This window comes from Takifugu rubripes, chromosome 21 (assembly GCF_901000725.2).
Source record: "Takifugu rubripes chromosome 21, fTakRub1.2, whole genome shotgun sequence".
Taxonomy (NCBI): Eukaryota; Metazoa; Chordata; class Actinopteri; order Tetraodontiformes; family Tetraodontidae; genus Takifugu; species Takifugu rubripes.
In genome coordinates, this window is record NC_042305.1 from 15,955,895 (window position 1) to 15,977,290 (window position 21,396).

Sequence of the window (21,396 nt, forward strand, 5' to 3'; positions counted from 1 at the left end):
TCGTGATTGGAGTCACGCCAAACGCGGGAGTTGCATGTGCCATGTGCGTGTTTGTCCCTTCCAGAAAACACAACCGTGACGTCATACCCATAGTGACCCGGTGCCCTCCTGAGCCTGTTTGAGAAGGTTTCTTTTGGATCTGCCAGGGCTCTGTATGAACTGCGTCTTGTACCTCAGAACCTGGGCTCTCCTCTTCTCTCCAGTGTCCACAGCAACTTGTATAAACGGTGTTATGACTGAAAAGATGACGTCGTCTGTCCTGTTTTTTGCACCGCGTTGAATCCGTGTCGTGACATCAGTGTCGGACATGAAGCTGTGACTTGTCTTCTATTAAAAAGTCGGTGAGTCACTGCGCCGGAGGAGCTGCGGGGTCCGAGTGAGCGACAACTGGACTCGAACTTTATTTGGTAAAGGGAGGCTGGTCTCCGGTCAGCTGTTGCGTCCGCGCTGCAAAAAGTTCCACCGTCTCCGCGTTGGTTAAAGATTGTTTCCGTTCAATTGGACCTTAAAGTCTCGCTGGGAAGCCAAGCTGCAGAACCGCAGCGCGCCAGGTTCTTTTGGGTTTTATCCGACGGAGCTGAAGCGTCGTCAAAGCTTCTTGAGCTGGTATTTTTTACAGTGTGGGGGATTCTCAGAGATCCTCCCAGCACTTTCCCGACACTTGTTCTGGGTCGACTCACCAGTTAGGAAATCGCCCTCGGGTGGGCCTATAAAGCCCCCAGCCAGGAGGGTAAACGTGTTTATTAAAGACGGGCCACAGCGGGGATCGAGAGCGCTGCGTGACTGAGTGCGTAACGGGAATGTGCGTGATCCAGAAGACATAACCACGCCTAGAAATAAGTAGCGCCTCCTCAAAAAAGTTCAGATTCTACTTTGGAGTCGTTCGGCGTCAGCTTCCCCGGAGCAGATCAGCAGAAGTCAGCGGGCCATGGCCGAGGGGGACTTCTACACCATGGGCAGCCGGCAGAGGTTTCCGAGGGACCCGTTTGGAGAATCCCCGTTCATGGATCAGTCTCCTTTCAGGGAGCAGCTCGCATCTCGCTTCATGGACGATGATTTTGGAATGCCGGCCTTCCGTGATGACCTGGCGATGGACTGGCCGGGCTGGGCTCGGCCGGGTCGGCTCACTACGCGTCTCAGCCCCTCGCCCTTTGGCGGCGGGTTGCGCGCCGGCTTCCCCGCGCGTCAGTCCACGGGAGGCCCCGCGCTGTACGGCGGCAGGTACGGCGAGCCTTCCTCCAGGAGCTCGCCCGTCACGGCGGGGGGAGAACCCTGGAAGGTGTGCGTGAACGTGCACAGCTTCAAACCAGAAGAACTAAATGTCAAAACCAAAGACGGATTTGTAGAAGTGTCAGGTGAGTGACGGGCGAAGTCAGTGGATTTGTGAGATAAATTCCCTGTTTTTCTTCCTGCATTTCGTGAGGGTGACCCCCGGTGTGACCTGACCCCCCTGAAAAGCCGGAAAAGCCTGCAAAACCAGCTATTTTAGGCCCAAAAGAGTTTATCCCTCTCCCAATTGGAGTGTGGCTGCACAGTGATACTGAAAATGCAGAATTATTGGTGTCGCGTTGAGCTGCTGCCAGGGCAGAAAAGGATCTCCGTCTTTGACTGGTTAAAAATAATAATAAAATAACAATTTGCTCATTAAAAAAGAGACAAGCGCCCCTGGTGGCCATTTGTTGGGTCGAGGCGGCGAGACTCCCTTTTAAATCACTAGGGTATGTTGGATTATTAATATTGTAATTTCATGAAGGATTTCCAACATAGAGCCTGAACTTTTCTCAACTTCTAATGGTTATGGACCATCTAACTGTCGTGTCTTCATCAGTTCAAGCGTATTTCACGTGAAAACAACCGCGCAAAGCTCACAAACTCCCGAAGAGCTCGAGTTCTTCGCAGCTCATCGTTCCCAACGCGGCGTCTCCACCGAAGCCCCGGCGGTGGAGCACACTTTGATAAGTCTGGATGTGGAAGAGCTTGACAGAATCGTAGGGCTGGGACCTGTATCCTGGCAGGCGGATCCTCCGGCTTAGACACCTGTTTCAGATTCCGAGACAATCGCTCCCGCAGTTGCTCATGAGCTCAAATTAGAATTAAAGCGCGTCGAGGCCCGTGACAACAGTCTCTGTTTACAATAAGACAAGCGGCTCGGCTCCATTAAACACGGAAGGGAATGTTCTGGAAATAGGAACTCGCTTCTGCTGAGTTGTCAAGCAGGTTTTGTCTCCCCTCTGCCGAGGACAACGCGGAGAAACGGACGAGGAGGGCGAATTTTCCGAGATAGCCCGAGCAGAAAGGGGCGAAGGGGCTCTTTTTAATGCCCCGGCTATGCCAGTTGGGTCATTCAATCAGCGTGTTGTTCCTGCCTGACGCGGTGACCTGACCCTGTTCTAAATGTGTAACCAGGTCGAGCATGAGCCGACAAATATTTAGCATCCCTCACATGATCTATGGAATTAGTCCTTTACTGGTATCCTGAATAGTCCTGGTTATTAAAAGATTCTTCTGATTCGACGGGCGAATAGCAAGCGTCCCAAAGCCCTATGGGTAATCCCACAAACACGGTGTTTGCTTTCAATCTGTGAACTCTGTTAGGCGTCATTTCTCCATGAAACTCGACCTTTAACATCTGAATGTTCTCCTGGTTTAAATAATAACTGCATGACTTCACCACGCTCTCCGGAGTATCATTTCAGTCTCTGGAAGACCGCAGCCTTCTCGGCCAGCAGATGCGTCACCACAGGGGTCACGCACACACTGGAGCCTGAAGTGCATGCTGGGGGCTGGGGGGCACACTCCCAAAGGCAGCGCTGATATTTGGCAGCCGTGTAGCAGCTGCTAGCAAACCCAAAGAGAGCCGGAACGCCTGTAACAGGGTTCAGAGGAGCAGGCGGTGTGTGTGTGTGTGGGGGGGGAGGCGGGTTGGGGAGGTGGTGAACTCCTCTCCGACTTCAACATTCCCGAATGTGTCTCATAGGGAAGATTCGCTGAGAACATGTTGATGCTTCGACATTTCAAAGTGCTGACTGTAGCTCACCGTCAACACAAAAACACAGCTAGGTCTCAGAAGGGTGTGTGTGTGTGTGTGTGTGTGTGTGTGTGTGTGTGTGTGTGTGTGTGTGTGTGTTGCTCTCTGTAGTAGCATCAGCTGTGTTTGCGATCTTACGCATACGTTTCTCTTAAGACCCCATGATATTATTGTAAAATCTAACTTTTTTCCATGTTTTGAGTTTGTGAATTCACTGTGTTTTTTTTAACTTCACGCAGGAAAACACGAAGAGAAGCAGGAAGAAGGAGGCATCGTGACGAAGAATTTCACAAAGAAGATACAGTAAGTGTGACTCGTTAACAGCGCAATAGCAAGAGGTTGATTAGCCACAGAGAGGGCGAAACAAGCAAAACCCCTCCTGTTACACCTCACATGTGCAGAGAAGTTGTTAAGTGAGGGATGAGAGGACCATCTGAGGAGGGAGATTAGGTGTGTTAGCTTATGTTCACCAGTATTATCGAACAAGGAATCCACCCCCGACAGAACTTTACTGCTGAAGTGAGAGGATTGTTTCTGCGCTAAGCTCCCTCTAAGCTAGTGCAGGACTGCACAGATATTTCACATACTTCAGGTTTATCAGTTTGTAACCCAACCAAGATGAAAACCTCCAAAACCCACCTGGCTCATCAACTCTGCTTGCTCAAGACTTCAAACAATGCCGTTAAATCACTGGTGCGACCATTAGAAAATTTGGCGCTAGCTTTTGTCTGCTCATAGCACAATTGTTTTAATTGGAAATTATCCCTCCCCAACTCCACCCAATAACCCCAAAAGCCAATAACGAGTGGCAATGAATACGTGGAGAGAGGACTGGTGCACCAGCTGGTGGTGCCTTCTTTGGTTATATGAAACCATGAGTAGCGTAGAGAACTAGTTTTTATAACAATGACAAAAGCAGCAGTACATTTTATCCATATTGTAATGGAGGACTCGAAGGGCAAACTAAAGCACTCACAAATGGAACAGGAACTAAGGAGACAGGGAAAGTTCCACCAATAGACCAAGAAGTTCAGCAGAGTCCCAGTAAAAACGTGTAACTTATTAACTGGACATGTTGTTATTCTAGTGGGAAAAGTGTTGAGGTCAAGGTCGGACCGCTGGACTCTGTGTTGTGGGAGTGTTGGAAGCAGCAGATAGATGTGAACGGTCGCGAGTCTCTTCCCTCCTAACGTCTCTGTCGGCTAGAGTAGGGAGAGAGCACACTGGACGGTTTCCTTTTGGCATCCGCACAAAATCGATGCGCGAGCTGAAAGATGCGCTCGGCGAAGGTAAATAAACTCCCGGAGGTGGACAGATAATGATTGTGCTCAGAGGAGGCGGGGCCAAAGGGACGGAGACGCTGGCGTGGAGCCTCAACGCAGCAGGTTGAACTCTGCGTGAGGTCGGGAGGTTAACAGACTCCAGGCTGTATCGATCACCCCCAAGGAGCGCACGTCTGAGCCGGGCCGGAGCGCTTCGCCGGTTCCCTCTTTTGGTCTCGGTATTTCACTGCGAAGCGGAAAAGTCGTTTTCCGGTCTGCTCTAATTAAAGGGAGGATGAGTTCACGGTCTTCTCTGAAGAGGGCAGCCTGGTGTTTATACTGACGCCCTCAGACACTTGGCAGCCCGCACCAATATCCATATTTGGCGTCGCTCTCCGGCACAACGTTCCTTGTCCGGACGGCTCCGTCTGTCCTGGCTGCAGGTATTAGAGGCCTCACATTCCAGGGGAACATCTACTGTTTAGAAAATAAACCTCAACCTACAACGCTTTTATGGAGGTAAACCCTCCGCCTGTGCTGGATGGATGAACATTCTGCAGATGTGCAACCCCCCCCCCCCCCCCAATGTGGACTGGTATCGAGCGAGCTGTTACCATGTTGTAAAAGTGGTGATCAGCAGATCGTAGAGCTGGATCCTTCAGGTTTTCTCACTTTTTATAGTTCCAGAAACTAGTTTCTGCCGACGTCCGCCGAGCATTGCGTGACCTCTAGCGCTGCTCCTCCAGACTCCTCCGTGTTCCTCCCACTCAGATTTTAAATCAGCCATCTTCAAAATCTAACAGAAAGTCTGCTAAATCCCAAATTTCCTCCCCTCCCGTTCCTCAGGATCCCAGTCGACGTGGACCCGCTGACTGTGTTCGCCTCGCTGTCCCCAGAGGGCGTCCTCATCATCGAAGCCCGGCAGACGCCTCCCTATCACCTGTTCAGCAGCGAGAGCCTGCAGGCCGGCGACGCGCCGGAGCCCGACCCCCCCAAACCGCAAGAGGCCCCGATGGCCTGAACCGGCGCCCCGAACTGCCGTCCTGCACCAGGTTGAAGGTCTTGGACACGTGGAGCTGGAATATGAGAGGGGACAGATGAGTCCTCTATTAAAGCTGCACGCGCTAAAAACATTTCCTTTGTTGAAAACTAATCTGAAAATGAAATATATTCCTTTGTACTGCCAGCGTGGAGGCTTAAGGCATTCCCTTTCCTTGCAAATTGAGACTCTTCCCAGAGTTTTGAGAATCCAAAAGTGCCGGCCGGAGCGTTGAGAACGGCTCAGGCCGCCCCGGCTGGAGGAGCGCTCGCTTCATTAACTTTACGGGTGCAGCTTTAATAGACGGGGGCATCTGGAGGCTGCCGGGGCACAGACGTGTCACAAATGAAATGTCCTTAATAAGTAAGCGAATTTGACACCGTGTGGGATCCTCCATCAGTTTTATATTTGTATTTATATGACAAAGGGGGCAGATTTGTGTGCCTGGACCTGAAGTTCCACAGCGGTTCATTTGTTGAGTTAAAGATTGTCACTTAAAATATGAAAGCTGCAGAATAATGTAAATATGCTTCAACGAGTGCTAATTAGCTATATTAAAAGGAAAAACAGTGCATTTCTTTTGTATTGAACATTCAGAACGATGGCTGCATGGTTGTGAGGGCAGTTTCCTGATTTTCGTTTCTGTTGCTATGGTTCTTTTGTCTGGTGCAATAAAAATGTCCAGCCCATCTCCCGCTGTGTCTCCACATCTGTGTTTCGGATTTTCGCTGGAGAGCCGCTCGCGGGGCTTTGTTCCGCCGCTCCTGGGAGTCCGCGCCGTTATTGTTGGACAACAGAAGGAGGCGGGCGGCGGATTAGCAGAGGACTTAGAGCCGGGCGTGACTGGCACCGCTGCAGCGCTGCAGAATGGGCCGAACCCGCCGAGGTTTTGGGGAGAAGTGTGGAAACTGGGGGCCGTTCCATCCCATGTCAAAATAATCTGCTCTTTGTCCTGGAATTAAAGGGGATGGCCAGCTTAGCCTTAAAAATTGCCAAACAGGAACTCTTTGTTGCAGCTTCCACAAACTGTATTTATTGATATCGAATGACTGTGGACTTGTGTGCTGCCATGGTAACGGCTCGGCTGGAGATGAACCAGGTGATGCGTGTAGCTGTGATTGATGCACAGATGTGTGGAATCTAGATAATGACTAAAGAGCTGAGATGAACCAGAGTTTGTCTGATACAAACGTAACAACACTTTGCTGCTTTATTAGAGCTCCAAACATTTCTAAGTGAGCTTGATTTTGAGCTGTAAATGTCAACGCTTGTTAGACGTTTCACCACTGGGGAAGATTTCAGGGGTCTTTCTTATTTTACTTGGTGTGTTCTTGCTTCATCTCCTGGTCCTTGGGCTCCTGGTCTTCCAACTCCTGGTCCTTAGGCTCCTGGTCTTTAGGCTTCTGGTCTTCCAACTCCTGGTCCTTAGGCTCCTGGTCTTCCAACTCCTGGTCCTTAGGCTCCTGGTCTTCCAACTCCTGGTCCTTAGGCTCCTGGTCTTTAGGCTTCTGGTCTTCCAACTCCTGGTCCTTAGGCTCCTGGTCTTCCAACTCCTGGTGCTTAGGCTCCTGGTCTTCCAACTCCTGGTCCTTAGGCTCCTGGTCTTCCAACTCCTGGTCCTTAGGCTCCTGGTCTTCCAACTCCTGGTCCTTAGGCTCCTGGTCTTCCAACTCCTGGTGCTTAGGCTCCTGGTCTTCCAACTCCTGGTGCTTAGGCTCCTGGTCTCCAGGCTCCTGTTGTTTCAACTGCTGGTCCTCCAGCCCCTGGACTTCTGACGCCTGTTCTTCTGACTCACGGTCCTCCGACTTCTGGTCTTCCGGTTCCTGGTCTTCAAGCTCTTGGTCCTCAGGTTCCAGGTCCTCCGGTTTCTGGACCTCCGGCCCCTGGTCTTGTATCTCCTGGTCCTTCAGCTCCTGGCCCTCCTTGCTCTTTGCTTCTTTTCCTAGTTGTGACACCTCAGGCTGGGTCATCCCCTCTTTAGCCTCCCTCAAGCCTGCTGGGACATCTTCATCCACAACCTCAGGTCCTGGCTGTTTTAGGGCATCTGTGCCTGGTTCTTCTTGGCGACTCTCTGTGCTTCTGCCATCTGTAGACCCTGAGAGGTGGGACCCTCCAGCTGGCTCTGCCTCCTCCTTCTGCTGGAGCCCCATTGCAGCGTTACCACGTTGGCTGTTGTAACGGCGGTCCTCCAGTGGAAGCACTTCCCCTTTATCTTGAGCAGCTGGGAAATCTGGATGGTCTGGAGCTCTGCCATTTCTTGGAACCGTATCAGGGCCTTTTTCTTTTTCCTCCTCCACCTAAACTTGTGGATCAATAAATGTCAGCAAATGTCATTCGCAGAAAAATCTGACAACAAAATGGCCAAACTACCACCTTTATGGGAATGATAGTGAGAGCAGGAACAGATCTTTCCGGAACCGGAGCTTCCACTGTTAAGATCCCATCGGCAGACAGCGTGGACACCATTTTGGTGATGTCAGCCTCAGCTGGCAGCCTGAGGAGGACATGAAGGTACATCAGAGATTAGATGGTTGCAATAGTTCATTTCTGAGGTCTTTACTGGCTCTACTGACTACAGCTTCCCAGCCATACCTGTACTTCCTTGTGAAGCACCTGGCAGTAAATCCGTGTTCATCTGGCCTCTCCTCGTGTTTCCCTGGGAATGAATCCCAGTATAAGAAATAAATGGAACTAAAAAGTTCTTTAATTAGCTAATGTTCTGTACCTGTGACCTCCAGGAAGCCGTCTCTGATCCGCAGAGAAATCTCCGAGGGTAAGAAGTGAACCACATCCAGGCTGACCCTCCACCAGTACTGGTCCTCAATCTGCACTGGAGAACATTTTGGCCCAGAGATGTGAGGCACAAACAACGGAGCGGGCAGGTACTGAGAACAGGCTTCCAGCCTTCCCCGGAGACTCTCCTCATCCTCTCTCCGAAAGTCCTGGCCCAGCAACCACCATTTTCTCAGGGGGTACCAGGAGATGGTCCTGCTGTGCTCCCAACAGGACTGCTGGGTTTTGACCTGTTCAGCCATGTTTCAGCTGGAGAACTCTACTTAATAAATACCAGGCTGCAAGTAACTTGGTTAATTCCCCTTAACGAGGGAGAAAATGATAAAAGGTTCACCACGGCTAAGGGTGGTGGGGTGGGGAGGGGAGTATCCAAGTTCCTTTATATATGATCCCACGAGGAGGGCGTGTGGCCATGGCCTGACGGGTGCGGGGAGCCTGGTGCCAGACTAATTCGCTGTATTTATAACCTTTATGAGCAAATAGCAAGCGGGCCATGGCGGGGTTGTTGATGAACTGTTGCATTTGGTGCTCGGAGGCCATTCTTCTCACATCCCAGTGAACTCAGTCCTGGCAGCGGTGGCTGAGCCCCCGTCCTCCCCCAGCAGTCGGCGGCCACACTTCCTCTGGAGCATGAAATACCTTCGGCACACTGTGAGCGGAGGAGGACACAAACTGCTATTTATTTGCGTTATCTCAGCCGTTTCAGCGGTATGGGCGTGCGCCGAGCACACAGCTTACACGTCGGCTGCATTTATCTTTCGCTCCGCCGTTTCAACAGGATTATTATTGTTCCCTCTTTTATCAAGTGTGACAGGCTTGTCAGCGCTTCATTTGTAGAGCCGTGCGCCCTGGGATCTTGGCACACTGTCCACTGGAGCGTAACACAGATTGGACAGATGTTTCTGACACTTTGTATGACGGCGACCTCCTCCTCCCCTGATGTTTGGAGGGTGGCTCTGGTGGTTAACTGGGTCTCTTTGCCGACGTAGATTTATGAATATACCGTATATATGCGTGTATATTTTTGTTTCAAACATCAATATAGACTCCCACCTTATTCACATTAAAGGGCGATTAATACAATCATTTTATATTAAAGACCGTTTTATTAAGCACAATTAAACATGATGAGAACAGCAGGGGTGTAATTATGTATTGTGTTTGAGGGCTAAAAGCTTCATATCAGTGGTCTAGATGTTCCAGAAATGATACCATGTTAACTTATCTGTGCGTGTTGTGATCACAGGTCACATGACGCTCCTCTACTTTATGCCAATTTAAAGGCAGCAGATACGCTATAAAAACACAGACTTCCCCCCAGGCTCCCAAAGCCCCATCCAGAACCCTTCGCTCCAGTTACTTTTAATGGACACCAACCCACTAGTGCACAAAGTGTTGCAAATGAAATGTTTCCAGCTGGGATGAAGCACTTTCCTGACTCACAATCAAACAGCAGGGAAAAAGAGCCCCTGACCCCTGACCCCATTTACTCGGACCGTCCCCGGTTGAGTTGAGAGTCCTCCACCCGGGGACCCAGCTTGTTACTCCTCGCATACTTCTGAAGTAAAATGTGAGATCATAATCGCCTTCAGTCGAGGGCGGTTTCAGCCAATCAGAGGCCGCGACAGATCAATGGCGTATTAGCTGCTCGTGCATCAAGGGGGGCGAAGTGTCATACGGTTGGTTTGTCCCCGTGGACGCACCGTTCATCATAGTTATTGTGATGCCCGCTCTGTCGCCGGACTGCTGGTGCACATATCAACCCTGACGCGTTAGAATGGAGCTGTTTATGGAAACGTATTCCTGCAAAGCCTCCTCACAGGTTATCACCACCGGAAGAGAGTCGGGGTGGAGCCAGTATTAGAGCGCAAAGCTGGCTGAGGCTAGCAACACATTTACCAGGTTTAGAGCTCAAATGGTTGGCTCAAGGGGCGTGGCTTTGGGCTATTTGCCCAGCGCACATTGGCTATTGGTAGCCTGGACGCTAGCACAGGAATGAGTGGACTCAGAAATGGTCAAACAAGCCACAAGTGACCCTTGAGGGGGTCAAATCAGGACCTGAATCAGCTTTGAGATATTAAGTGTGTAGCTTTTTTTATTCTTTTGTCGATCCCTATTGCTGCACCATGCAGCAATATCCGTGCACGCAGCAATATCCGTGCACGCAGCCGTCTGTAAATCACCGAGGAGAGAAACGAGCCAATCTCATCCTCTGCAGACTGTTAGTACATTTACTCAGCCGGTGATTCTGTTCTCTGCGGTGCTTTCAAAACAAATCTAAGAGTAACACTCTCATCCCCGGGCACTCACAGGCTTGTTTATGTCCCGGAACACGCACCTCCCGCGTCTACCCGTGCACACGTTTGCAATATTCATACGCCGAAGTCTCAGGAGCGACAAAAGCAACAACAGCGTCCCGAACTTACACATAAAGACGTTTGCAACAAATGAGCTCATCCATCACCGGCAGTGTGCGGGGACAAGGAGACGGTGAGGAGAGGGAAGGGAAGGGAAGGGGGCTCAAAACGTGGGGCTCAATCAGGCCGTAACGTGACGGCAGAGCCTCCTCCTGCAGGGGTAGGAGCCCCATCCTGGTGGAACACAAACACTCCTTCGCCTTAAAGGGAGGAGCAGCCTCATTAACTCTGGTCAACAGCAAGTTTGGACAAAATGACCCTAATGCGGAGAGACAAATACCAACAGATGTGGGCGCAAATTAGATGAGACTTGTGTGACTTTGTAGTTTTTAGTTTAGGGGGTTTGGATTAATGTCGTTCCAGCTGGCAGGAGAAAGACCCTCTTGAGAAGATATTACTCCTTTTAAATGGTATTTGTGTGTAAAATAAAGAAATCTATTCAAAGTTACCCATTTCTCTTCTTTTATTCCTCGAATAAGTGAGTTAGCTGGACCATATCAGATCTGTAGTTCCCGGTGGGGGGCGGGACAACTGGATTCCTGCACAACATTCAACCCTAAAACCATTAAAACTGTGTCCCTGTTATCTTAAACCTCTTCCCTTACTATAAAAAGCTAAAGTGATGATCCCATCATGGAAAATGTGGATGACCTTTCCGAGCTGGCCGACCAGTCCAACAGCAGCAACCCTCCAGATTTCACAGGAGGAGTCGAGTTGGCGGCGGGAGCCGGCGGTTATCGACGAGCAGCATCGCCATCGCTTTCTTCTCCTCACCTCTGACGAGGTCGCGCGGAGCCCCCCTCCCTCGTGGCACGGCCGGCGCTCTGGCGCCCACAGAAAAGCCAAACTTGACCGTCTGTGGCTGTGGCGGCGTCCATGTCCTGCAGGCGCCACATTCCGGGAAGCGTCGTTTTGTTTCGGGCTACGTGTTCCGAGAGCGCGGGCCGCCGACCCCCGCCACGGGGCGCAGAGACGACAGCCTTTCCGGGTCAGCCTGGGTCCCCCCCCCACCGGCTGACATTTCTAACAGCCTCTGATAAAGCTGAGCGATGAATTATTCATGCAGGTGAATTTTCCTCTTTTTTTGCCGAGTAATCCGCAGCCGACGTCCAGCTGTTTATCCCTGAAATCCAATACAGATGTGACAGAATTCTATTATATCTTATCATTTTATTAAAATTGCTAAGGCCTCTGCCCCCTGGTGGTAGGCTGCAGTATGTAAGAAAACCTTTTCCTCTCTAATTGATTTTATGCTGTAATTAAGTGACAGCCGTGTGTTTCGCAACACCGTTTTCCAGACGGGGAGGATTTTTTTTGGTATTTTTCTATTGTTGCCATCACAGCTGCCTCTTGTGAACAGCAGGATGTGGGAAAATTCCCATTAATTTACCGGCGGTTTATTAAAAATGGAACCGTGTCAGGAGGTGACAGAACAAGCCATGCGATAATTAAAGTGTTTAATTAGTGAACTTCAGGGGTGCTGCGAGGTGTTTGTCCCCACAGTCAGGCAAACTTTTCACTCTGTGTTTTTTTTTTAAGGCTTAAATCTAATTTTTAGATTTGGGCTGATGGTTCAGATCAAAGTTAACAATTAAAAGGTGCATCAAAGGATTTTGATGCCAAAGTGACGGTCGTTCGGTTCACTTGGGTTGGAAAAATCGTTAAAAACGATTTTTCACCTCGCACCCTCATCCCTGTTGTTGCCTGGCAACCAGCTGCCACCCAAAGGCTCTAGTCATCTAACGTCCCTCACGGTTCCTTCGTTAAAGCCAACTTAAATGGGCAGAGTATTCTAATTGGATGGGCAGGAAGTGTCGAAACAGCCAAACTCTTGTTGACTTGAATGTTTCTTTACCCACCAACCGAAACGTGTTGAAAGGCCGGATCGGTTTCTTCTTCTTCTGTTGTCCTTCCAGCTGCTCTCCCTTCCTGGCGACGCTCTCAGCCTCCAGCACCTCGGCTTTAGCAGAGGCGCGGACACATTTTCATCCCCTCTCATTTTCAGAGACGACGTGTCCCCACAAAGAAGCAGCGAAATCAACAGCGTCGTCGACAAGGCCGCTGCGCTGCCTCCCGCTCTCTCAGCAGCCAACAGCTACAGCGGGGAAACTGTTTTTATTTACACAGCTGAAGCTACAGACGCTAGTGAAGCCAACGGAAATGCACTTTAGTTAAGACCGATGCAGGTTGGACCTGGTGTCCCAGCTAAACATTAATAGATATACCAGAGGTGTGGTGGCATGCCAGTTAAACCCACATGCCTCTGAGCCAAACTGGTGCACTGGTGTTACAGCAAGGAGCCAAATTAGCATGCTGGAGCACCCCCCCCCCCATCCTTCACCTCCCCAGGCTTAAGTGCTTGGCTCCTCTTGTGGGCAAAATATTAGCACCAGCTGCTCGCACGATAACAAATAGGAAGTGGAGCAGCAGAGGTCTGGAATATATGCAGGATTTTCTACATTTGCCTGCTCACGCGTCTCTGCGCTCCATGTTTCTCTCTAACCTTCGCAGGTGTGTTGTTGCGAGTCTGCTTCGCTCTGAAATGTGACAGGATTGTCCAGCTCTATTCAGACATTCCTTTCCTCCACCTTTGCAGCAGCCCGGGCCGGAGCGCCGCTCTGCTTCTCTGAAGGCGACGCGGCTTCCTTCACTCTCCATTCCAGCTGGCTGTAATGACTTCTGCAGCTGCCTGCACTTCAAACTGCTTTTTCTGCCTCCTGAATTCACAATAAGGCACACACACACACAAAAAATGAAATGATGAGAAATGAGGAAACACAGAGGTTTGGACCTGGTCTGTCCCTCATGGCAAAGTCACCTTGTCAACAGCGCCTGACCGTACGTCTTAATGTCCTCCCCTGGTATTGAAGGAAAGGTGATTATGGGAATAATATGAGGGGAAGGGGGTCCATGTTAGAGGGATGGTTATGCTCTGACTTTATAATGGGGTCATTAATCTGTCCAGGCTCAACATGTTTCTTTAACCATATTGCTCCGGTTGTCTCGCTGAAGCAGGCGCGGTGACCCACGACTGGACCGTGTTTCTGAGAATAACGAGGTTAATTTAGGGACATTGTGACCATTTAACATTGAAATTCCTCCTCCCGTCTTTCTTTTTTTCCCCTCTTCCCGCCTCTGTCAGGACGTCAGTTGTGTGAGGGTGAACTCACCTGCTGAGCTTCGGGGCCATATTTCTGTCCGCGGCAAACAAATGTTAGCGAGCAGCAAAGCTCCGCGCGGCGCACGCCGGCGGTGGAGCGTAATGGAGCGTTCTGCAGGGGCCAAATGTTTCCCCCTGGAGTTGCTGCAGAAACCGGACACACCAACAGGTGTTCCGGCTCTGGATCAGTCCGGCTAAATTTAATAGGACCGAAGTGAAGAAAGTGCGCAGCGTTGTGTCTCGTGTTTTGTTTCATTTGGACCTTTTTGTTGTTTTTAAGTTTCATCCTTGTTGTTTAACTTGTTCTTTCCTGCTCTTGTTATTTTTCCACTTCCTGGGATTGCTCGCACTCACCGGAGCTGCAGGTTTATATTTAACTATCTCACCTCGTTTAAGTTGCTCGTTTGTCTTTGCTAAAGTTGTGCGATGGGTTGTTTTGTTTTGACACTTCTCAAATGAAACCCTGTTTAGGTCCAAACTAAGCCCAGTTTCCAGGTGGCCGTAACTATTATTCTTTAACAGATAGGAAAAACCCACACACGGTGAAGGGAATGACCTGTGCAGTGTTGGGGCACTTCCGGGCTCTATGGATGATCCGTTGACCCCCGCCAGGCCCAGAGCAGGCGAGATTATAGACGTGTTTTCCCTCCAGCAGGGGGCGCCAAAGGCAACCATCGATGTCCGCCCTGCTGAAAACATTCAAAGAGCTAAAATAGGAGCCAGAAGGTCACTACTGAGGGTCTTTACTTCGGTTTTTGCGCTGTTTCAGGAGTATAAAGCTCCTCTTTAACCAAATATAAATTTGCTAAAGTCTCTTTTTGCCTCTGAGGTTTAGAAATAAACTGTATCAATTTAAATGTTCAGTAAATCAGCCTCCTAAACAGGGAAAATCACAACATGTGTTAAACTTTCATGTTCCTACTGTCATTTTTATTTTTTTTGGTTTACCTGCTTCATGTCGAGCTGACACATTACCAGGACGCAGCAACCCTCAAACGCAATGAAAAAACAAGCCGAGCTCTGAATATTGGATGAAATCTTCAGACGGCGAGAGCTGCAGCTGACACGTTAGCCTGTTTCTCTTTTATCCCGCCGTTTGCTTTGATGTCCATAGAGTTAAAATCTCTGAAAAACAGGGTTTTCCCCCCTGACAAATCAGCCTCGTTAAAGGTTTAAAATGAGGGCAAACACACGTGAAGCTCGTGTTCACAGTTCAGCCTCTGCTGAGACGGTTTTATCATAAATCGCTTTGATTTTTGATGTTCTGAGAGCAAAATAAGTACTCTTCTTTAATGTTTGATGGCCTTTAAAAGAAATAAGTATTACACAGTTTGCAGTTTAGTGAAATACTTTACTTTTCCAAACTGATTAGACTTTAACTTAGCGTTAATTTTGTAAAACTACTCAGCGGTAATCATAAATTAGACACAATGTTCAGGCTATTATCTGACATCCGCTGTTTTGACTCCCAGCTCTTCAAAATAAGAGCTTCTGTCATAAAGAGAATTCACCCTCAAGCACCAAAATAAAGATTTGAACTCAGGTGTTTGTGACCCAGGAGCATAGATGGTGATAAAGAGTGCTGGACACAGTAAAAGGCACTTGACTGTTATTTCCAGGGCTTTCGGGGGAATGCTGGGCCCATAAAACATGTTGTTTTGCATCGACGAATCCCTGAAACGTTCCTGAACACCACGGCCTCTTCGCCCTGATGCATCATCACCGCTGCCAGCCCTGCGTTCTGGAAAATAATGAGACCCCCCCCCCCCCCATCACTCCTCAAAGAAAGTCACCTGACAGATGACGGATCCTGGACCACTCTCCCCTGCAGACAAATGGGAGGCTGGTAATGAAGAGTCGCTGGCTGCCTGAGGGGGCCGTTCACCGTCAGGAAGGGAGCGGGGCCCAAACCATAGCAGAACTCATAACGCCTTGTCCCACGTGCCGAGGCAGCGGGAGAATGATCGCGCTCGTAAAACCCGCAAGTGCGACGGTGTCGAGATGACGGACGTCGGCGGTGGACAGCAGGCGAGGCTGTAGCCGAGCGTTCAGACAGGACGCCTTCGGAAGTTGTTCCCACGGGAAGTTTCTGCCTTTACCCATCGGGCCTCTTCTCCAGATATTAGTACGAGATTAGATATTAACATGTGAAATGTTGTCCGGGCGGCGTCCGAGCCGGGACGACCCTTTCCTTTACGGTTTCGCTCATTTTGAGCTACGGGCATGTAGTGTAAATAAATGTGCGTCATTAACATTCTCTACAATTCCCGAGGCCTTGAGGAGGGTTCTGACTGCCCACATGCATCTGTCTGGTAGTCGTGTGGATAAAAAGAAGGAATAAATCCCTCCGTCTGAAGCTGAATAGAAAATGGAGTCACCGAAACAGAATCTTGAATGATAATCGACCACTTTCAGAAGGACACCAGCTCAGGGCTCAGTCTGCTCGCCCAAATATGGCGGCACAGGTGTCATTTCTTTGGCAGACCACCGCACACCTTCGGTCAAGCAACACCAATCCCCCCCCCCCAGACCCCCAGAACAGAAGAGCTCTGAGGAGCTCTGTGATGAAGAGCAGCGGTGATGAGCTGCAGGCCTGAGCTGACAGGATGAAATATAAATCCAAACCTCCGGAGGGGGTCCGGGCTTAGAGAGGAGATTGCATTCTTCCATCTTCGCCCCCTCCCCGCGCTCAACCCTCCTTCAGGTGGAAGTGACCCACCGTGGGGGCTTCACAAAGAGGAGATGAAGAGGAAGAAGAGCAGCAGCTACTTTGTTATTCCCACACATCCACCGATGGCTTTGGTTGGGTCGGGTTCGGGTTTTTTCCCCGAGTTTCTCTCCTGTTGCGACATTTGTCGTCTCTTCAGATGTGAAATATTAAAGGAATGAATGGATTCCTGAAACTGGCGGTCAGTCACTCACAGGAGGTGGCCTAAACAGACCCTGGAAGCTCTGAATAATTTAACAGAAGACTAGAAAAATATAAAGAGCCGGGAGATTTCGGGCTGTTTCCAGCATTTTCCTGCCGCAGCCTCTGAGGCCTTGTGCTCAGATCCAATTTTCTAGGAAGTCTCCCAGCTCAAATGACCCATCTGAGGCGATACTGAGCAGAGCAGTGACGAAACGGCGCCTCTGAACCGTCCACCAGGGGGCAGTGTTGGCGTGAATAATGACCGTGCTCATGGTGGGAGCGGCTCTCAGGGTGCTCCGCTGATGACGGGCGAGCGAAAGGTCACCGTAGTGATGAATGTATCGCATTATTGCTTATTTGCTGCGCCCTGTGCCGAGGTTAACAGTCAGTGTGTGTGTGTGTGTGTGTGTGTGTGTGGGTGTGGGTGTGTGTGTGGGTGGGTGTGGGTGTGTGTGTGGGTGTGGGTGTGGGTGTGTGTGTCTGGGGGGGGTGTCTTTGCAACTTTGGCAGCAAAAGACCTGCAGCTGCTGGTTCAATACCTTGCACGGACAGCAGGGGGCGGTGGAAGTGCAGGTCGTGGTTAAACATAGTAAAGTAAGAAGGCCAACGGCCTTGAGCTCTTCCTTCACGTGTCCACGAACTCTGGTGGCCTGTGGAGAAATACTGAGCACCTTCAGACACACACACCCATTCTCTCCTTTCCCCAGGGGGGTGGGTGGCAGCAGAGGACATTTTATTGAGCTGTTGCTGCTCAAGCGCCGCGCTTCATTCCTCTCTGATAATTAAGATGATGGGAGTATCACACGCCCTCCAGGTTCAGCTCTGCACTGACAGACAGGCTGAGGAGGAGGAGGAGGAGGAGGAGGAGGGAGAAAGCAGGGAGGGGGGGCCTCTTGACGAGAGACGGCTGCCTGCCCCCTGCATGTGTCTCTGCATTCGCCCTGAAGTGGATCAAGGTCAACACTCGACTGACACCAGAATCCTCCATCTCCTCTTAACATTTATGTTAATATAAAACCAGCCATTAGAGCCAATTAGCTTCTCTGCTAACTCAAAGAAGGACAATCAGATGTCCACGTGGACTTGGACCGCTGGTGCTGGCAGTAACGCCTCTCGGAAGGCGTCAGCTCGTTTTGGCCGAGCTAACCCGGCTACACTGAACGCTGAAGCTGGAGCGCATCGTTTTAATGTGAAATGAAAGTGCAGAGGGTCATTAAGTGAAAGGGCCACTGTGCACGGGCGTGTGGCAGATGGAAGCCCATTAAGAGTCCCGCTCCTCTCTGCTGCAGGGAGAACACGGAACAACGAGGCTTTGAAGAAAGGGCATCGGCAATCCGTGTCTGAACCAGCAGCGAGGAGGCCTAACTTTGATAAAGGTCATTGGGCTTCCGCCATCCTTCTTTTATTGAAAATAGGAGATCCCTCGTTACACAGAACTCGAATGTGCCTAAAGGGAGGGGGAAACACAAGATAGCAGGTCCCAAACAAAGCAAGAAACTGTAAATCATAATGGTGAGATTATACGTAGGTCTTCGCTGATTTGATTAGCTTAGCTCGCACACAGCACATTCTTCCATATCAGACAGATTAAAAGACCTCCTGTGTCAGGCCCTGTCACCCTCAGAGGAGTACGAGTTCACACATCAAGCATCATGAACATTAAGCATTAACAAATAATAAGAAACAATAAGTAATGGGAAACAATATAACAAGAATAAAGAATATAACAAGGTAAAAGCAAATAAGAGATAACTTTGATACAATGGTTCTAACAGTCTCTAACCCTCAAGCATCTTGGGTCAATCTGAGGCTGAGGAAAAGTTGTGAAAAATGGGCTCGGAGCTCCAACGATGCCCTTAATAAAGTCAACATAAAGCTGATAGTGTGGAAGTAAAACCAGGCATTCATTAATTGGTTGATTGGATGCTAATTTGGGCACCAGTGGCTTCAGAATCATCTGTACCATCCAGCTCACAGAAGCCATTTCAAAGAGTTGCTGGGCAACATTAAACTTGCAGAACTCTGAAATTTGCTCTTATAAAACCAGAGTTTCCCAGAATGCATCTCTTCAGACGTCAGAATAACATAGCTGGTGATAAGATTACAGGTTTAAGACCTGCACACTGATCCTGAGGCAGGTAGAGAGATCCTGTCTCTCTCTAATTTGGTCTGTCTGCCAACCTTTTCTTCACCCTCGCGCTGCCTCCTTTAATCAGGAAATAAGTCCCCAAAATCAAAGGATTAATCTAATTGTATTTCTTTAAAGCAGTCTTTCAACGCAACCCTGAAATTGGCCACTGGAGACACACTGTTCTCTCTGTTAAGTTCTTTACTTTGAGAAGCACTTTCTCTTTCTCAAACTCTTTGATGAAAAGGAAAGTGAATGACTCTGCATAATTAGGATGCTTACCTCGCCTTGCAACACTTTCTGAAGAGGTCCTCTTTTGTCAGAGTTAATCCATCGCATTTATTTTGGGATCGTCTCAGTAACACGCCTGTTTATCCTGCTTTTGGCTGCAGGTTTTTCTACATTTTAATAAGTGGCTCATCGTCAGATTTGCCACACAGTGATTAATTTTTTCACGGAGAAGTCAAGTCGTTTAGGTGATTATTTAACATTTGAATGGATGCTTTACTATCTCTGTAAACTAGATCTGGTGTAATCTGCCATCGCAGGACGGAACATTTTACTGCATTTGGGATTAAATGGCACAAGGCGTGTTCATTTAGACGGTCTTGGTGTGATGACAGTAACTGACCAGCAGGGGGCAGTGGTTGTTTATTTACGGAAGTGCAGGTAAGTCTCACTTTTAAAATCGACATTTATTGACGTATTTGCATTTTACTCACAGTTTAAACGGTTTAATATGAAATGAAAATGAAGAGAAAAATCTATAAATGTTATCAACAATCAATTTTGCCAATAAAGCGAACCTTTTCAATTCAAACGCGTCTTCTAGGATAAACATTGACTAGAGCAGAGACAGTAACTCTGACCCCGCCATTAATACACACAACACAACCCCCTACTGACAAACACAAGGGTCAACCACCCCCCCTTCCCCAGATAGGTGACCCTTCAGTGGGTGGAAGCCTCATCTGATCCATAAGACTTTAACGGATGGGGATTTTTCAAGGACAGGAGAGGTTAGAAGGGCGAGAAAGTCAAAAACGTGAATCAAATAGAACAAACCACAGACAGCAAACAGCTGTCCCGTTAAATAGACCCAGAGACATCAGCTCAGCCTCATAAGTGGCATTTTTAATGTGAAAAGGACACAGAGGGACGGAGGAAGGCCATAAAAATGGCAGCTCGGGCTGGCCTCTCCACACGTGCGCGCTCCTATATTAGGCTGTCGCCACCAAGACCCCCCCTCAGATTCAGGGCCAGTGATCTCACAGTGATCTCAGAAATCCCCCGTGAGACTCACTTTGGTGAGATTGTGTCGTGACTGCGGGGACAAAAGGGCAGGTCGTATAATGCAATCAGGGCTGTTTCAGCCGTACCTGATATTTACCCCGGCTTTTAAAGAGCTGACAGCCTGATTACCGCCTGATTACGATGAAGCCTGCTGACTGGTTTCTTCTCTGTAATCATTAGTGTGCGACGAGGCTTTTGATGGCAGAGAAGCTGCCGTTTCCCTCCAGCTGGGTTCAGCTCAGTAAAAGCAGAAGACAGGACAGAGGCCGGTGTTTTTGGAACAGGAGTTCCTATTTTTGCTGACACACAGCTGGAATCAGCAGGAATCCACATCCGAGACCCCATTTTAACCAGTTTTAACACGTTTTACTGGCCATTGTTCCAGTTTAACTGCTAGAGGAAGACGGCGTTGTAGGAGTAGGACGACTAAACCAACATAACTTCTCTATTTATTTATTTTTTAACACAACAGTAAAAATGTGGCCACGAGAAGCAGAACAGTAGTGTGTTTAGTCCAGTAAGTGGCCAGCGGGTCGCTGCGGCCAGTCACATCATCTTCAACCAACAGGGAATCTAATCTGTACATCCAAATGTGACTTTATTGCGGCCCTCTGGGGCATTATGATAAAGTCGTCCTTGAATAAAGGCTGAGTTTACAACAACGAGGCAGAAGACCTTCAGCCAATCGCTGCTTCCTCTGTGTGTTTTCCTAAACGAGTTCCAGCTTCTTTTAGCTCTCTCTGTATCGTCATGACTACAAAGGTGGATTTTCCTGTCCTGCACCATCAGCATTTCCTCATTTGTTTACTGGCAGAGCTGGTGTGTGTTTGCCTTCCAAGCCTCGGACAGTTCCGACAGTTTGGATAACACCCGTGTGTATTCCTGAGGCTTAATGTGTGTGTAAACAGGCAGCTGGGAAAACCTCCACCATTAATCAATAGTCAAAAATAATACCATTCTAAAATATCTCCCAAATCCCGTCTGTGCGTGCGTAAACAAACGAGTCCTTTCTGTCAATATGTAAAACAGGCAGCGTACTTTGCGTGGCCATTTTCTTATCTTCCCTTTATATTTGCATTTGAGATAGCTGCTAGCTCTGATACGGGGACTCTGCTGTTAGCCCAGGCCCCCGACGGGGATTCTGGAAGGACGCACCAACGCGCGACGCAATCTCATGGCCGATTTGTCAGAAAATACCACCACATTTGTATTGTTTGGTTGTTACGCCAACCTTCAGCCCGCGTGGCCCTTTATCATGTGACCAACCTTTGTCCCCGAGCGAGCATGTGACCTGGATTCCTCAGGAACGAGGCAACATGCAGCCTGCTGAAGACATCATCCGGGCTGGAATGTGGAGTCTGAGGA

General features: G+C 49.2%; 3 protein-coding genes and 2 long non-coding RNA genes across 5 annotated transcripts; 2 read left to right on the top strand and 3 right to left on the bottom strand.

The window, feature by feature from the left end:
• The first annotated feature begins 684 nt into the window (after positions 1 to 684).
• Positions 685 to 6,018, top strand: hspb8 (heat shock protein b8). The gene is made up of 3 exons (XM_003975186.3): positions 685 to 1,355; positions 3,268 to 3,331; positions 5,137 to 6,018. Exons 1-3 carry the CDS (start codon positions 929 to 931, stop codon positions 5,309 to 5,311), a joined length of 666 nt encoding a protein of 221 aa, XP_003975235.1. The 5' UTR covers positions 685 to 928; the 3' UTR covers positions 5,312 to 6,018.
• Positions 5,866 to 7,505, bottom strand: LOC115247525 (paternally-expressed gene 3 protein-like). The gene has a single exon (XM_029829540.1). It carries the CDS (start codon positions 7,477 to 7,479, stop codon positions 6,646 to 6,648), a length of 834 nt encoding a protein of 277 aa, XP_029685400.1. The 5' UTR covers positions 7,480 to 7,505; the 3' UTR covers positions 5,866 to 6,645.
• A 134-nt stretch (positions 7,506 to 7,639) lies between these two features.
• On the bottom strand, positions 7,640 to 9,543 carry LOC101065778 (heat shock protein beta-6). Its single transcript, XM_029829560.1, has 3 exons — positions 8,055 to 9,543; positions 7,922 to 7,985; positions 7,640 to 7,823 (listed from the first exon to the last, which is right to left on the bottom strand). The coding sequence occupies exons 1-3, from the start codon at positions 8,362 to 8,364 to the stop codon at positions 7,640 to 7,642; spliced, it is 558 nt and encodes a 185-aa protein (XP_029685420.1). The 5' UTR covers positions 8,365 to 9,543.
• A 1,168-nt stretch (positions 9,544 to 10,711) lies between these two features.
• LOC115247527 (uncharacterized) lies at positions 10,712 to 13,814 on the bottom strand. Its single transcript, XR_003886596.1, has 3 exons — positions 13,710 to 13,814; positions 13,358 to 13,583; positions 10,712 to 13,256 (listed from the first exon to the last, which is right to left on the bottom strand). It is a non-coding gene; the product is annotated as an uncharacterized lncRNA (long non-coding RNA).
• A 5,184-nt stretch (positions 13,815 to 18,998) lies between these two features.
• Positions 18,999 to 21,169, top strand: LOC115247600 (uncharacterized). The gene is made up of 3 exons (XR_003886644.1): positions 18,999 to 19,214; positions 19,287 to 19,407; positions 20,212 to 21,169. It is a non-coding gene; the product is annotated as an uncharacterized lncRNA (long non-coding RNA).
• Positions 21,170 to 21,396: the final 227 nt, after the last annotated feature.

Excerpts from the sequence above, each read along its gene's own strand:
- hspb8 (XM_003975186.3), top strand. The coding sequence starts at position 929 with ATGGCCGAGGGGGACTTCTACACCATGGGCAGCCGGCAGAGGTTTCCG. Across the intron at positions 1,356-3,267 it reads CGGATTTGTAGAAGTGTCAG|GAAAACACGAAGAGAAGCAG; the intron begins GTGAGTGACGGG and ends AACTTCACGCAG. Across the intron at positions 3,332-5,136 it reads AATTTCACAAAGAAGATACA|GATCCCAGTCGACGTGGACC; the intron begins GTAAGTGTGACT and ends CCCGTTCCTCAG.
- LOC115247525 (XM_029829540.1), bottom strand. The coding sequence starts at position 7,479 with ATGGGGCTCCAGCAGAAGGAGGAGGCAGAGCCAGCTGGAGGGTCCCAC.
- LOC101065778 (XM_029829560.1), bottom strand. The coding sequence starts at position 8,364 with ATGGCTGAACAGGTCAAAACCCAGCAGTCCTGTTGGGAGCACAGCAGG. Across the intron at positions 7,986-8,054 it reads CGGCTTCCTGGAGGTCACAG|GGAAACACGAGGAGAGGCCA; the intron begins GTACAGAACATT and ends ATTCATTCCCAG. Across the intron at positions 7,824-7,921 it reads TGCTTCACAAGGAAGTACAG|GCTGCCAGCTGAGGCTGACA; the intron begins GTATGGCTGGGA and ends TGTCCTCCTCAG.